At 45.2% G+C, this 17,403-nt stretch overlaps 1 protein-coding gene across 14 annotated transcripts in view; it reads right to left on the bottom strand.

Annotated features, from left to right (window-relative positions):
- Positions 1 to 40: 40 nt before the first annotated feature.
- Positions 41 to 17,403, bottom strand: part of PPP1R36 (protein phosphatase 1 regulatory subunit 36) — a 35,404-nt gene continuing 18,041 nt past the window's right edge. For all 14 annotated transcript variants that reach the window (XM_075029653.1, XM_075029655.1, XM_075029659.1 and 11 more), the window contains 5 exons: positions 16,106 to 16,246; positions 11,401 to 11,446; positions 9,917 to 10,113; positions 9,641 to 9,829; positions 41 to 8,393 (listed from right to left, as the gene is read on the bottom strand). In XM_075029653.1, coding sequence (XP_074885754.1) covers positions 8,153 to 8,393; positions 9,641 to 9,829; positions 9,917 to 10,113; positions 11,401 to 11,446; positions 16,106 to 16,246 — 814 coding nt within the window. In that variant the 3' untranslated portion in view covers positions 41 to 8,152. The remainder of the gene's footprint in view (positions 8,394 to 9,640; positions 9,830 to 9,916; positions 10,114 to 11,400; positions 11,447 to 16,105; positions 16,247 to 17,403) is intronic.

Genomic DNA, 17,403 nt, shown 5'->3' with positions numbered 1-17,403 from the left:
CAGGTGTTCCTGACCATGGAGAGAAGGTCTAAAACTAAAAAAGAATATAGTTCTACTCATGCCAAGTGGACAGTAAAACAGCAATAAAGCCCTATTTGGAAATGAACACTTAGAATTGCACAGAAACCTATTATTTTAATTCAGATACGCCCTCAGCAAGGTTTCTCACATTTCCACAGTCACACAACTTCTGCTGAAAGATTATACATGGGACTGACATTTGGACTTTCATCAGCCAATAGTTCAGACTCAACATCCATAAGAAGGACTGCTGTTCAAAGAGATGGTATAAATTGTCTACTTAATTGCTAATAGGCACATGCAACGTTGTCCTGTTTAAAGTTACATCCTTACTGCAAAGTTAAGCTCTTTTAGGGTTTTGCTCCCCAAGATTTCATCATCCGCAGAGAGGCTTCAGAAACTTTCTGAGTTTTGCTTCAGGACATTCATGGCTCCATGTAGTCAGTCAGCAGGGGACAGAGTGTCTCGCTTGTCGAGATACGCAGTCCGATGCTACAGGCCTGGAAAATCTGGTCACGCTTCCAACCAGAAGTCTCCAGAGGATTAAGTAACCTCCAAGGCAGCCCTTTTGAAATACTGTTGAAATAAAGAATGTTAACATGTCCAAAACACTGATTAAACCTAAATTAAACCTGAAGTACTTACGGTAGCCTTTCTGTGGGTGTGAACCTGCTGAACCAGCAGCTGTGCAACATCTGAAGCAGCAGCCGTTCAGGGACAAGGTAAAAGCATAACAAGAAAACCAAGGTCCTCTCAGGGGACATTTGCACTGTGCACTGGAGGTGTGCGCAGTGCAAGACCTGTGAAGATACAGTAGCATAGGTGCCAGCCCACCCTAGGAACCTGAATATGTGCCATGGGATCTCAGAGAGCTTGTCTGCTGGTGATTACTCCATGGCAAGACCTTCACTGTACTCTACTGCTATTGAAACCTCTTTCAGCTCGGTGAAACAAGAACAGATCCACTATCACCTGCCACCGTTGCTCACACTGATGTTAACACCATCTCAGAGAGGTCTCAGCCTACCTAGGACTCTTGGAGAACAATCTGTTAGGGACTCATGAATTCTTTGGAGAGTGTGACACCAACACCTTGAGCACTAGGAGGTTCAGGATGGGAAGTCCTGGAGTACCTACAGCACACCTAAAGGGTGACAGATTAGAGTGGAGCAGCAGAGAGTGCTGTTTAAACCCTGCTAATCCTCACGACCACAGGTTAGAGACCTTCCTGGCAGCTGCAGTCCCTGTACCACCACTATTACCCTCTCCTCTAGATTTCCATGTCTCGAGGGCCATTTGGGGGCTGTGTGGCATTTAGGCCATGCTACATTCAATGTTGCACAATTTAAGGCACATTTCCAGGGGATCTTCAGTTTATATTCAGATGCTTACCGAGAATCATAGAAAAAAATCGGGTTGGAAAGGAGTTCTGCAGGACTCTAATGCAGTCTTCTGATTAATGAAGCATAAGGTTTCTCAAGGCCTCATCTAGCCAGGTTTTGAATGCCTCCAAGAATAGAAATTGCACACACTTTCTGGGCAACTTTCTCTAGTGCCTGACAACCCTCACTATGAAGAGTTTTCTTCCTTATGCCTATCTGGACTGCATCCCATCTGGTCCCATGGATTTATATATGTCCAGCTTACTTAAGTGATCTCAGCATCACCCTCTTCAACCGTGGGTAGTACCTCTCTCTTCCAAACTCTGCCATTAGACATGGATGCCTGGGAGCAGACTCTGCCAGTTAAGACTGAGGCAAATAAAATGCTGAGAACCTCAGACTTTTGTGTGTCCTTCGTCATTAGATCACCTGCCCTATTCAGCAGTGGACTCATATTCTTGGTCTTCCTTTCACTACTAACGTACCTGTAGAAGCCCTTGCTGTTGCTCTTCACATCATCACCAGCTATCAGCTCAGTCCCAGCTTTGGCTTTCTTAATGCCATCCCTGCATGCCTGTGTAGTTCTACACTGCTCCTTGATTGCCTGTCCCTGCTTCCCCCTATTACATGTTTTCTTTTTATGTTTAAGTTCAGTCAGTAGTTCTCTATACACCCAAACTGGCTTCATGCACTGCCTGCTTAGCCTCCTGCATAACAGTATGGACTATTCTTGGGCTTTGAGGAGATGGTCCTTGAAGATCATGTAACCCTCCCTGTCCCTTTACTCTTCACAGCAATATCCCAAGGGAAGCTGCTTACTAGTTCCCTGAACAAGCCAAAGTCTGCTTTCCTAAACCCAGAGTCATTGTCCTGCTACTCACCTCTCTCTGCTTTCCCATGATCTTAAATTCTACCACCTCTTGGTCTCTCCGAGGCTGCCATTGGCCATCACAACCCCAACCACTTCTTCCTTGTTTTGCGAGTAGCAAATCAATCACAGCATCTCCCTACTCAGCCTGTCCAGCACCTGTGTCAAGAAATTGCCCCTGGCCCCCTCTGGAAATCTGAATTACTTGTGCCCTACTGTGTTTCCTGCCCAGCACATTTCAGGTCAGTCAGTATATCCTATAAAAGCCAGGGCTTGAAACAGTGACACTTCTTCCACTTGTCTAGAGAAGTCTTCATCTATTTTGTCTTCTTCACCAGGCGGTCTGTAGCAGATGCCTACCACGATGTTACCTGTCTTGGCCTTCCCTCTGATCCTGGCCCATAAGCTCCTGACCAGCCCATCACACATTCCATAGCAGAACTCCATGCATCTGAGCTGCTCTGCTCTGTGCAGAGCATAACCTTCTTGCACACCTCACCTTCCCCCTTCTAAAAAGCACATATCCATCCATCACAGCACTTCAGCTGTTAGAGCTCTTATAGCTTCTAAGTACAAAGGAGCAATGGGTGGGTCAATCCCCTGCCTATCCAGGTCTGCAAAGCTGTGCCTCCCAATCCTATCAATATAGAGATCTGGGCACTGTCTTGAGATGACTTGCTATGAACACCTAAATTAGATGGTGCAGCTTCGTCTCTTGATCATTACACTGAAAAATGCAAATAACAGCCTTGGGGCAAGTCTTTAATCCACAATCCCCACACATCCCATTATAGTCAGAAACATGTTATGCATGCTCTTCCAGGTTAAGTAGAAGGAATAACTATCCTTTTCTAATGTAGTAAAGGCAGATGAACAATGGAAGTCCCCTCTCAAAGATCTAGTTTCTATGGCAGGAATTCACAAAGTCATGGACTTCCCTGCTTGCCTAGACATGGTCATGGTTGATGTGCTTGCGTTGGCTTGATACAGGAGAGAGAAAAGCAAGGAGCCACGTAAAGGGGGACCCTTTTGAGGTCAGACCTTGTCAGGACTGGCAGACTTGGGAATGTGTGTCCAGAAACTACTTGTTTGTGTTTGTTTCTACTGTATTCAAGGAAGGGGGAAAAGGCTCTCTTTATCCTTCTGTAAATAAACAAGATCACAGGGAGAAATACATTACATTTATATTATCAGTGTCTCTTCCAAATAGAAAGGCTGTAACAGGTGACAGTATACTTACAGCCTGTTCTTTGAACCTTTAAATGCTCTCTCTCACATGGTAGAAGAACTAGGGTAAGTAATTTACATTCTGCAAATTGCAGTTGGTTTCTTCGCTTCAAGCTGTAAAAATCTCACTGCAAACATTTACAATTTAGTCTGAGCCACAGGAGCTGTAGCTGGTACATGGTACTGCCAGTGCAGTTTGTTTACAAGATGGAGGCCTTCATCCCAGCCAGAGCAGGAACACATATCACCAACGTTTGGAAGCCTTGCTTAAGGAAATCCAGACCGACAACCTCTCTTCCTACTGCAAATCACTGCCTGGTCCAATTTCCAGTTTGACTGCTGCTCTCTTTCCTCCAGCACACCTGCAGGTAAAAAGGCATCACAAGCAACACGCCCATCCCCAGGTGAGGAGCAAGTGAGGTGATGGTGCCAGCTGTCTCTGCAAAGGAGCTGCTGTTGGTCCTCCTTGGCTAGAAGGATGGTTGGTTGGCAGATGCAGCTTTGGCTTTGAGAGGGCAAGGGAGACAAGCCACGGAACAAACAGGAGCAATAAGAAGCATCTTCAGAGCTCTGCCAAGGACTCATGGAATGTTTTCCGTATCCGAGAGGGGAGAGAAGATGGTCTAAAAAATATTTCTCCCCCCCCCCAGGCAGAGAGGGGACACTGGCAGGATCAGGAAACACGATGGCATCTTTCACCACTGCGGCACCCAATGAGTCCCCACTTGGCTAATAGTAACAAAGAGCCACGTTCCTGAACACATATAGGAGTGTTAGTCCCCTTGGTCTCACTGAAGCTTAACACTACTAAAATGCCTGTATGAGTCCAAGCAAAAATGGACAAAGCCTGGTATTTGTTGATGAAATGCTACTTTTGGCCTCTCTTGCACAGAAAAATGGGCAGGCTCAGACTGCCTTGGCTTTCCATGTATATCAGGCACTGGCCCCCAAGAGGACAAGAAGAACAGGACTGAACCAGAGCGACCAGAGACAAGAAACCTGCAAGACCTCCAGGTCCTGCCATGCCGGCTCACAGAGAACTTGCTGAGCCCTGTAGCCCTGCTACTATGTGGATGCTGCCTTCATAGGTTACTGCTCCAAAACCACCTGCAACACAAGTAGAATGGGCTTGAGCTTATTTTGCTTCTTTCTGTACCTCAAGGCACCCAACTACACATTATGGTCACCCCACATCTAGATGGCTCCCCCGCCATCTTTCTCCCAGCTGCAAAGCCTGAAAACCCCAAGGGCAGAGTTTCCTTAATTAATCATCAGGCAGATTTTCTTTTTTTTTTTGTCTGTCCCTTTTTCCATTTCTGAGTTGTGACATTTCCTGCCCACTTTCTGCTTGGCATGAATTTGTGCAACAGAGCAATATAACTTCTGAAAATAGACACTTACACTGGAAAACCTGACACACCCTATACGGAGCCTAGGAGTGGCAGAACCATAATCAAAAGCCAGTCAAGACACTAGGCCATGCTAGCAGCATTCATTTAAGGCTCCGAGCAAAGCAGCGCTAAGAGAAGAAAGTAAATGGGAACTCTAGAAATGCTGTTGCACAGAACCCCCCAGGCTCCTTTCATGACAGAGAGGCATTTGAGTTTGTACTCTTTATAGTAACCCTAGCTCACACGAGTTATTCCAATATAGCTGGCACGTTCCGAACCCCTTTAAAAATTAAAATTCATGGAAATGGGCAACCTGCCGTGATTTCCTGATATGAAACTGCACACAAAGCCTGTGGGAAAAAAGCCAGTAGTTGTATGATACAAGTCTGAGCTCTGCCTGTCATTAACAAGGGTGGGTTTTTCAGGGTAAAATTCTCCTGGGCCAAATAACAGGAGACTGATAAATAAAGCTTGTCAACTGCCCTTTCTGACTCACTCTCTCCTGCTGGAAGGATGACTCACTGTCATGTGTGAAAGGCTGCCAGGTCTTGCTTACATGCTTAAACAAGCATGGGTTGTCTGTGTTAGACATACATTACCTCAGAAGAAGCAGACACTTAATGCTGAGAAGGCAGCCCTGGAAAGGACTCTGCTGACTAAAGGATCTGAACTTCAAGGTATTTCTCAATCCTTTCTGGAAAGTTCAAGGTTGTTGTTAGAATACCACAGAAAACTTAGACCCAAAGCCATGGCTGAGGGCTTGGCTGACGATCACAGTGTTTTAAACCAGAGCTCACTAGGACCATTAGATTTTACCCAGGTAAATCCTGCAGAGTGAGCCAGACAGCATGTTCTAGGTGCAGACAGAACTAACTGAGACCTTGCCTGGTCTGGAGCTTCCTTTTGTCCAAGGAACACAGCGTGCCAAAAGCAGTCACTTGTTGCTCACTATTTCATGGTGAGAAAGTAGCCCCATGGGGCTGCTCGCTTAAAGAGACCGTGAGGAACCTGCCTTGTACCTGGAGAGGGGCAAGCATAGCACGTTGAACACCGTCTCTCACTCTGAGCAGCTCATCGACTGCTTTTGAGCAACACCAGCATCTGCTCAGCACTTCTCCCCTCCGCAGTGACGCAGACCTTGCAGGTAAGTGACAGTGCACAAAAAGCTTGTTTGCATCCAGGAGCTTTGCTGCCTACGTGAGCGCATGCTCCACCCTTTGGTCTTCTCCTGTCATCCCAGGCCCACCATAGGCAACTCCGTGAAATCTCTGCCCCAGGCACTGCAGGGACTCTTCACAAATCCCAGTTATTAGCACATACCACAGTCCATATTGCCCTGCAGGACTGATGTGGCAAAGGACGCCTTTCCCTCATACTCCTTCTAAGGCCCCATACAATGCCTGTTTGCTTGCCATGACAAAGCAAGGCGCTTTTGCAAGGACTAGTGTACCGGAATGTCAACCCCCAGAACAGAGAGGTCCTGGTGTCACAGCTAGAGGGACAAAGCCGTACCCCTCCTTTAGCACACAGAGGTCTCCTAATGCAGGAACTGAAAGGTTTCTCCCAAGACCAGGAGAAGGAAGCTGTGCCATACCCTCCCTCAGCTCCAGGTATTAGCCAACATCTTGCTGCATCATTCGGTAGGGAAACCGTGCTGCTGCAGGGCAACAATACCGCAATTGCCTCTTGCGTGTTTGGCCACGTATGTACCATCCAGGAGTCACCCGTGCAGCTGGGAAAGACAGTTGCACATGCTTGGCCCAGACAGGCTCTCAGAAAACCTGCGACTAAAGCACCGTCTCAAGGTCTCGTCACCATTTTTCAGACGGTATGAGCACTAACCTCCCTGCCCAAAATGAATGTATAACCTAGAAATGTTAATTTTGAACAAAGAGTGTACCATTCCACACCACATCTATGAGGAAGATACGGCAGTCTCACACACAGTTCTAAATATATCTTTTATATTTCTTCTCCTTTGGGAGAGAATATGTGATTTCCATCCCTCAAAATTTCTAAGACGTTATTTTAAAATATTTTTGCTCTATACCAGAACAGATGTCTAATGAAAAGCTTGAGAGAGAAACCACAGGTGACAACAGCCTCATCCAATGGTAAAAGGACTCACCTGACACATGGAAAACAAGCCTAGGCCACAATACTACTTAGGCGTTAATATAACATGTGCCAGTCTAAGTGAAGAGACTAAATAATAGCTGTGAATCTGCAGTTCAAGTGTCTGTCTCAATAAGGCAGTGCAGGGCCATCCCACATAAGTGATCTACTCCCTGAACTATTGGTTACTCCAGAAGAAGTAAATTTCTCATCATCATTGTGCTGCAAAATTTCATCCTTTTAAAAACTGAAACACACATTGCAAGGGGAAATTGTATTTTTTTTATCCTGCATAGATATATTTTGCTGAAAAACTTCCAAACCAGCACTAACATGTCAAATTTCTCCTTTTAACAATGATGAAAATGTTACTTCTCTGGTTTTCTTCCACTGTTTAATCGTCCGTTATTTTTTCATTGATTCTTATTGACTATGACAAAGTCGGGATTTCATCCTACATTCTCTTCATGATGCTAATGATTAGCATGTACAGATAGTCTTATAGGTAAAATGACACCATGAATTCATTTTGTTTCAAGATACTGACATCCCAACTGCATATTTTAAGTTTGAACATCTAAGATCTGCTTTCCCAATCATGTAAAATCAATGATAAAAATAAATATATATATCTCTAAAAAGATAAAATGAAATGAAGCCTTGGTAGATATTTTAAATAACAGCATTTCTCTTTGCTATACTTATTTCACAATGAGTCATAAATTAGGCTAGCTATATCTGAGAACAAAATAAGAGATGATGGAAATTAAAAAAAAAAAGTAAACACAATATATTAAAGTTTCCAGAGTAACTTCATTCAAAAGCCAAATTTCAGCAACTTTGAGACTGTAGTAAGTCGTGTCTCCTGGTTGCTTTGCTAAACCTTTCGGAAAAAGACGGTTGACATTAAAAAATAAGTCAGTAAAATAATCTTCTCAGAAATGGTGCAATGAAGGCATTAAGATGAAGGAGGAATTGTTAGTGACAGAACCAGGAATCACAGTCCAGGTCTCCAGTCACCCAGTCAGGGCCCTTGTGTGCTGAACTACCCCACCTCTGACAAGTGAGTTAGGCTTCTCAAGCTGCAGTTTCAAAGTGATTTATTTAGCAACGTGAAATCGTGCCACTCATCACAGATACCACGTCTGCTAGTTGCTCTCATTACAGTCACCTTCAGCCACTGCTCTTGAGACCACAGTGCTCTGACTATTAAGCCTGTTTTGGGGGCTTCTCAGAGGTGACAATCTGAGGTCATTTGTCAGGATAGAGAAACCACTTCTTACTCTTCCTTGTTCTTGTTCTTCCTCTTCTTCCTCCTCCTCCATTGTCCCATCAGGCATGCTCATAAGAGATTTTAACTCACTACAATGAGCTCCAATGATGCCCACCCTGTTAGAAAACATGGTGTTAATCTGCTTGACACAATGAAGCAAAGGAAAACAGGAAAAAGGGGGACAGATTTGTAATGTTTCCTAGGTAAACCAGCAAGGAATCTTGCCTTCTTTAGCAGAGAATATCTGCTCTCCCCCAGGGAAAAACAAATAACCATGCTTATACCCTCAGCACCTTGCACACCATGTTATGTTTCTTTCTGGAGTGTGCATGCACACAACATGAATTGTATATGTCCAAGTGAAGCTCAGCGCTCCCTGGAAAGGTTGGCCCTATTACATATTCATTACATGACTCTCTGCATAAGCTATAAAGCCAAGATGCTCAGGATGCACCCAGCTTCCAAAGCATGCACAAAACAATTATGTGTTTTGTGCAAATTTCACACTCTCAAGAAATACCAGACTTGCTGGTCATGTGTTGTAGGTATGTCCAAAGATTTTGCATGTACAGTGCTGTAACATTCATTAGATTGCCAGAACTCTGAAGATGCAGAAAAATGAAAGAAATTCTCAAATTCTAATTTCCAGGTAGAAAAAGACTTATGAGGGAACATCTAACAGGGAGCCTTACTTACACTTCAACAGAGCAAAACTGATTTACAGTGGTCCTGTTTACATGAGTTATTACATTAAAAAGTACTGTAGTGATGCTGCTGTTAACCATGGCTGGATGAGAAATGGAATTCCCCCCGTGTGGTGTACCCAGGCTTGAAGGATTTTGGTTTTATCATGAATCAGAAGAAAAGGTTCTATTTCTATTACAATCAAAATTAGATTTTTGAAGTACAATGTAGTAACAAAATTACTTTTTTGGAATAAAGTACATCAGTAATGTCTGATCTGAACAATATTAAAAACTAAAAGTCAAGAAGAAATAAGAAACTGGAATGAATCATGAGAGGAGGGAAAAATAAACATCCCATTTTGATTTTGAGAAGTTTTGATTGATTTCTGTTCAAATTTATGTTAAAGCATATTTCCTTTCCCGGGAAAACTTTTGAGTTTTAACAAAGGACTACGATAGCCAGCAGCTGCTTTGCCATCAGTTAACCAAGAGTACTACCTCTGCAAGTTTCAGGGTCTCTCAGGTCTCTCGGGACCTACACTCCTCTTTCTGTCTAACTCCTGTGTAGACCAAACACTCAGTTCAATGGTCCCTCTCCTGGCGAGGAAGAGCTAGCTGTCAGACACCCTTCCTCCTAGCCCTACCAAATCTATTTATGCAGAGAAATAGCCCCTTACTTGGTAGTGAACAGTTCTGACAAGTCCAGCAGGCCATCGCACGTGCAAGGTCGAGGGTCTCTGCCCTGACAGTAGTGGTTCTGGGAGAGGGACTGAGCACTGTCCTTCGGTAAGGGCAGCAGCGTGCTGAGCACTGACGAGCGCTGGTGAACCATGCTGTTTAGGGAAGGATGTTTGGCATGGACTTTTCTTGAAAGAAAATGAATGCAGGTGTTACCTCAGTGTATTCAGACAGGTCAGGTTCCCTAAGGACTCACCAGTGTGTCAAATGTGTACCTCAGATACGGGAATCTCACTGTGTTTGCATCAGCAGTCCAGTCTCCTGGTTTCTGCAAGTCAACGTTGTTCCTGTCTCTTAAGGCGGGATTGAACATGTCGGAGCAAAGCAGCCTGCTGATTTCTTCCCGAATCACTTGGAAGTGCTTCCGTCTGAACACAAGCCAAGCCACATAGCTGCAGAAGTTGTAGAAGCCCTAAATTGAAAACACAGATCTCCTTTTCACCGGGAAAAGGCCCAGAGTCCCACTGCATCCCAGAGTGCAGGTTGGCATGACTCCACTAAAATGCCAGCAACCATTTGGCATCAAACTTTACCATGTACGCATCAGTGAAGATTTGAGAGGACTGGGTTTTTTAATGGTATGCAGACAGATGAGGCTAGAAACAGAGTTAGCTCAGATGAATCTCATCGTGCTCAACTCTGACCACTTTGGCTTAGTCTTGCTGCTAGAAACTAAGGAGATAACCTGGGATCACCACCCAGTTTCCCTCAATAATCAATGGAAGAGACTGATGGGATGACTCATTCTGTGGGGGCTCCTATCGCACACATCTATCTCAAGAGGCAATAATTCACCCTCTGGCTGAGCTTCTCTTCTCTGCAATGACTGTCAAGGCAGCCGAAGGGCATGGTCTGACTGGACAGCTATTGTTTGGGCAGCTGCAGGTAGACAAGATGATCCCCACCCTGAATGACAGCATTATGATCCCAGAAAATATTACGACCAAATATGAACTCATTGCATCTCACCTCCGCATGTCTGCTTGCTGATTAAAAAAACAAAATCTAGCTTTTCATTCCTATTTAATGTTTGTGATCCCTGGCATAAGCTGTATCAAGTCACAGTAAATCAAATCTCTACTAAGTCTGTTCTTGAAACGATGGCATTGCTGGGACTGCTGTGTATCCTTGGAATTGTCCCACAGTTCCCCTCTTCCAAGGAAAGGCTTCCCACTTTATGAAGTACAAAGTATAATTTGGGCCCAGCTGTTTTGTATTAATTTGCTGAAGCCCTGCTACACAGTAAGTCTCAAATGGCTGATGGAGCTGTATGTTATAGGCCAGAAGAGCTTATTGGCGTCTAGAAATGTCGCTATGGGCAATGGAAATAAAAGAAGGCTGTAAAATTTCTTACCAACAGAGATGAAACTATGAGGCCAATGATGAGAAGAAATCTATAGACCAGACTTCCCAGAAGGACCTCAGGCTGTGGTGGGAACTGCCTGGGGTCTGAGAGCCACAAAGGGACTGAAACTCCCTGGCTGAGGACTCCAAGGGGAAAAGGCTTGGGCTGAAGGGCAAAGAGATGGTATTTTACAGGGACATCTAGGCCCTAGAGGTAAACTTTTATTCTAGGTACTCTGCCCTACAAGTAAACTACTGGGGGAACCAAAAAGGAAAGGAGCATTTGGATGTGCAAGGGAGAGACATGCTCTGGGCTGACAGTCACACTCTCTGTTTATCTGTGTGTTTTTCTTACCTCAAAGAAGCCCCAATCTTTCTGCAGAGATGTTTTTCTCCTAAGGCTGTGAACAAGAGCACAAAATTAATAGCAGCAGTCGTCCTTTCAGTTCTATGAACAGAGCATTGAATATTACTCATGGGGTTATGCCAAGCTGGCATTTCACCAGGGCAATAAAGTTGTTGCTGGTAGATCCTCATTACTAGCATGTGGAGACCCACTGTCCAAGAGAAATGCAGGACTTCTGCATTGCCTCAGAAGGAGAAAATGCAAAATATTGTATGGCTCAGTTAATTAAATCTAACAGAGAACAAAGCTGGATGTGATGAGCAGGCGAGGCTCCCCTGCTATGCTATCTAGGCTGAGCTCTCTGCATGGGCCTCTCAAAAGTGGTCAGCGCTGATCTAACCCGGTTCCCACTGAAGTCATTAAAAAAACTCTTCCTGACATCACTGGAAGCGCAACAGGCAGAGTTACGGAGGGCACAAAGCCAGGTCAATGCTGAGACAATAAACTTGAAAATCAGGAAGGAGATGCCTGATGTATCTCCAAGAAGAAATGTAAAACATGCCCAAGAATGACAAAGGGCCTTTGTTAAAGAAGCAGCAATTTGCCCAGTGGAAACCTGAGAGATGCTCTCGCCACCCACTTGAGCCTGGGGATTCTCACACAAAGCCAAATGACTGTCCCTCATGGAAACAGCCATTAAAGCTGAGGGTGATGCACACATCCCAGCAGCCACTCAGTTGTCCTGGAGATGGCACAACTCACCCTCATGGAAATGAAAGCCAATTTTCCCTACTAGCCTACAGATCCCCACAGAGCTGGCTTCATCCTGCTAGATGCTCAGGAAAGCCTGTCTCTGCATCAACTCACCAACTCCTGACATGTCCCTTATCTTCCTGATAACATCAAGTGTTCCACACATGTAGGGTATCCCCAGCTGCCATCACCCCAGAAACATCAATGCAGAGCAGACCATGAAGATAATACCTTTCAGCCCTGTAGCTCTATTTACCACCCTCTGACTTCTATTTATTGATTTTTTGATCAAGAAGACCATGTATCTCCCTACCTGGCTCCCACCAGCCATAATCTTGCTGACACCTCACATATTGTGCAAGGGAAAAGAAGCTTGACTCTGCAAGCATGGCATGGCCGTTTGCCAAAGCAGAACTCCCAGAACAACTCTGATGCTTTTGATTCCTTATGAATTCTAGTAAAGCACAGTATTCTGTCTTCAGAGTACCAGAGCGGAGAAACCTAAAGTGACCCCAGCTTCTTAAACCTGAATATGAAACTCAGCTTCACCTTTTAACATTATACAGCTCATGCAGTGTCTTAGAACCAGTCCCTGGTTTAACAGAGAAACCTATGTAGAAGCCAGCAACAGAAAATAATGCTAATAATTACAGTCAAATAAGGCCAGGGGTCTCCACCCTTCTTTCTCCTAGTGCTTTCTTCCCTGAGGTGAGGTATTAAGCTAAGAGACTTGCTTGAAGTAAAGTTTCCTAAAATAAGTGTTGAACTAGGAGGCACCTCCCATGTCTAGGGCACAGTTGCTAATTACCTAGGAAAATACAGAAAGGGTCAGGAAAACATCAAACTTGCAACAAGCTTCAGGACAGGACTTGTAAGAAACGTGCAAGAGTGAGCAAAAAGCATCGTGCCTTCTAGTAATATAGTAATATTGATTTCTCGGAGCTGTGAGGGGGGACGGGATGAGTTCATGCATAGAAGAGGAGGACAGCACAGCCAAGGGCAGACGGTGCAGTAAGCGTGGGGTTTGGATGCAAGATGATAGTGGCTTTGGACGTCCACAAGGACTATTGTTCTGCATAGAGGCACATGGGGAAGAAATGCTTCATGTGCCATTTAGCAGCTCCCTCTGCTGCAGCTGTGACTCTAATTGCCCATGGATCAAGCCAGCTTCAAGGATCAGTAAGGGCTGGCTCGACTGCATTTGCACCATTGATGCATGTACCTTTGGGAACACTCTGTATTTTTCCCATTATGACAAATGCCTATAAGGAAACTGGCACCACAAAAAGGTTGCACAATCCCCATCAACTTAAAAGGAGAAAGCCAGACACACCTATTCCTTCCTCAGCGTTGGAGGCACAAAAGGACTAATGCTAACATACACAAATAACAGGTCTGGAGGAACTCTCTCAAATTCCAGTCTGGGATAGTATCAAGATAGGATTTTAATGCTGCATTTTACAAATCATGTAAATTGTTAAGATGAAGATGTTCTCCACCTAAGACTCCCTTTTTAAAATTTCAGACAAAACCTTTACATGAAAAATCAATAATTTCATATGAACACATACATAGACATTCGGCAGATCTGGAAGGGAAAGCAAGTTTACCAACACAGTATAAGATTTCAAGATGTTGCTATGGTGAATTAGAGTGAAAAGCAAAAGCTTCAATACCATCATGAACCCATAGTTTGGTTATAAGAAAATACAGTAAAACTGGGGGTGGTACATTATCAATAGTTTCTCAGCTTTTTCAGGTTGAAAGAGCTTCATCAAAAGTAACCTTTCCTACAGTTTCCATTTTGATGAAGGACTTTCCCCATCCAAAAGCACATGTGCTCAAAAAATTCTTAACCATCTTTCATAATTAAGAGTCTTAACCAGTTCTGTCCCATAGCTCTTGTATTTGGTAGTTCATGTAATGGTCCGGGAGGATCCAGATAACATTTAAGGCTAAGCTGAGTCAGCCTGGAAAAGATTATATTTCTGTAATTGCAGTATGGTATGGGAAGTGCCCTATATTATAACACACTCAGCATTAGCCTAACTCTGAAGCCAGCTGTAGTCAGCTACCGCCACCCTGCTATGAGTAACTCAGTGAGGTCTCTCTTCATACAGCACCTTATATCATGAAGGCTTTAAGACACAGCTCTTTTCTAGCCTTTGTGTTTTCACCGCCTGGACACCGACATCCCAACCCACTGCCAGCCTCTAACCCCTGCTGTGATGGAAATATTAAAGAACAGAGTTTCTTGTCTCCACTCTCTGCTCTCACTCCCATGCTGGTGTTTTTTTGCCACTAGACTTCTTGCTTGCCTCAGTCCTGCACATTCCTATCCACCAGACAATATGAGTGAGTGAAGAAGCAGCAGAGCTAACTAGGTGGGTGTAAGACAGGCTGTTTTATCCAGCTGCATCCAGTTCTTGGCTTTAAGTTACTTTCTGCAGTAAGTTCCTCCAACGGACTCTTCATAAGTGCAGACATTAGGGCCACCCAACAGAAATAACGAAATGCTGTCATGACCCTCCCTGTCCAACCAGTGAGAAGGTTAAGAGGATGCCTCTGCTCAGCAGGAATCTGGGAGCAGGGATTTGGCAGAGAATACTGTTCCCCAGGAGTGCCCGGTGAAATGCCAATATGCTAGGGTGCAGAGGGAACGCATTCTTAATTTTCAGCATTCAGCACCTTGTGGGATGGGGCACACTAAAATGAAAGCCCTGTTGAGACAGCAATTTCAGCTCCCCTTTGACTCCATCATTTCACAGGTTACCTTCTCCTCTTGATTAGAAGGAAACCCAGGTTTCCCCGCCCCAGCCAGGGGCAAGGTTGCCTGGAGCTGTGTTGCAGGAAGGCAGGTGAATATTTGTGACTCCTCTGGGGAACTGGCAGCAGTTTCACACCAACTGACTGAAAAAATTTGCCTGAAGCTGCTCTGAGAAGATCCCATGGGACTGGGCTGCTGGGTGGGGACTGCCAGCTCCTTTCTACTGCCAGGGAAAAGAAACATTGTGCAGGTGCATAGACAGCTGACGAAAGAGTCCCTAACACTAGCACAGTGTATGATCTCTCTGTCATTACATTCTCCTTCCATTAACCATTTTCTGTGGTGCTTAGTTGCTGGCTGGGGTTAAACCACAACACTTTCATCTCCTGTTAAAACTCCCCTTTTCCTGTCCTCATCATTCCCTTGGTTTCTCTGCCTTTTCAAACACCCTCCCATCCTCTCCTGCCTTCTTCAACTTCTTTTTTAATTCCCACTATGGGTTTCTCTCCCCTTTCAGTTCATCGCTGGGACCCTTGCATCTAAAGAGCAGTTGGTCTCTACCACTCCAAAAAAGCCATGCACTGTCGTCCCTGCACAGAGGTAGGAGTCCTACACTTCCAATGCCCAAGCACAACCTCTTCTTGTCTCTACTTCCTTCACTTGCTGCCCTTCAGGAAGACGGTCTCCTTCACTTGCTAGACTAGTCTTATGTTATCTCAGACTTGGCATTAGAGGAAATTTATGCCAGGATCACTGGAAACCAGCAGGTACATAACCATTTGCTTTCAAGATCTAGTTAAGTGGAAGCGGCAGGGGTAAGATCCAGGGCTGGCACTGATTTTTGCCCTGCTGACTTCATGGTGAACCCATTAAAGTTTCCTGCTCTGTGTATCTAGCAAGTCTTCCGCATACCAGCGCTAGAGTTTTCCAGTCTGGTATCCAGAGCTCTCCTGCAAGTCACTGTGGCCAAATCAGTTGGCAACAGCTCACCAGAAACACTTTTGGAGTCGGTTATGAGATGAGATAGAGCTGCAGGGACACTCCTCTGTCTCATGGTCCCTTAGCCCTCTGTGATTCCTTGGCTCACAAGACATTATTACCCTGGGCATTCACTTGTATCGCTCAGCAGAGGCCTTGGCCCTGGGCTGCTGTGGCCCTTGACGTAGCGAAAGTCCCCAGAAGGGACTGGCTTACCTTCCACGAGACATGTGGCACTGCTGTGCCATGCCTTCTCCGAGGACCAGGTTAGAGTACGCCTTGGCAAGGTGAATCCTGGCCGCTGCTAACTTCGCCAACAGGTCGTCCATTTCTTTCTCGTCTAAAAATATCATAGTCCTGTTTAAAACAAAAAGGGGAAAAAAAGTTTTCCGGGAAGGTGCTCTGGACACGAGGGATGCTAGAAAGAGTGGCTGTTTTGGGGATGTAAGTGTGGTTTTCAGGCACATAAGCCCCGTCGGGGAACCCCTCCGTAGCAAGGCTGGGCTCAGGCGCTTCCAGCGCAGCTTGGCGATGCCGGTGGGGCCGCGAGGCCTGGGGCTTGGGCCCAGACAGTCTCTCTTGCCCCACACAACTTACAAGGTGCATGCCCACAGCCCGTCAGGTTGCCGTCTTTGATCCTGCATAGCTTATGAACCTTTTTTTTTGCAGCCTGCATAAAAGCCTCGGAGGTGCATTTAGGTATCTCCGGGCGCAGGCCCTGTCACCGGGCAGCCTGGAGCAGTGGGTCTGGCTCATTCAGAGACAGCGCTTACTCCTCTTCAAAAAGGCACGCGAAGTGCTTTTGGGACGGCCTCTAAACAGGAACGGCTGACACCGCAAGCCTGTATTTTAAACCAATTCAGATCAAACACTAAGGAAATGCCAAACCAAAGAGCTTTCCATTTCCTCTGCTTCCCCTGTAATCCGCCCGACTGTCTGCCAGTGCCTGGGAGCGCTGCCGGCCTAAAAGTTACCTAAAAGTTACCAGCCTCCTTTCACACTCGGGAGAGTTGGTTTTATCTGTCCTGTGCCCAATGGCCTCCAGCTCTAAAGCTTCCTACACAACCCACCTTTAATAAATTAGGACAATTACTCTGGGCTTCTCAAGGATAATTGCTAATAAAATTCAGCAGATTTTCCCCAAAAGACATGAAAGGGTTGGAAGCAGAAACAGACAGAAACTAAAGGGGAAAGAAAATGCAGGACAGAAATAATAGGCCTTGTTCCATTCATGTCTCATCCACCGCTGGTGAGTTCTTTTTCTTAGAGTCACATATTTCAGAGGTGAATACTCCCAAGCTGTCTGCAGTGGGGGAATGCCTCATGCCCACTGCTTTAGAAAACTGCTTGGTTGTTTTTGAAGTTAGTTATAAGATCTTCCTGAATCTAGAAAAAGCCAGGAAGGCCTCCGGCTTGGATTTACAAAGAATCAGCCTGGCATCAACAAAAGACAAAGTCACAAGAAGTCAAAGATATCCAGATTCATCCTGATTTCTCTGATAGGAACCCCTTTC

This window comes from Buteo buteo, chromosome 6 (genome assembly GCF_964188355.1).
Source record: "Buteo buteo chromosome 6, bButBut1.hap1.1, whole genome shotgun sequence".
Lineage (NCBI taxonomy): Eukaryota > Metazoa > Chordata > Aves > Accipitriformes > Accipitridae > Buteo > Buteo buteo.
Note: the sequence above shows the minus strand (reverse complement) of the source record. Positions and strands in the feature narration are given on the sequence as shown.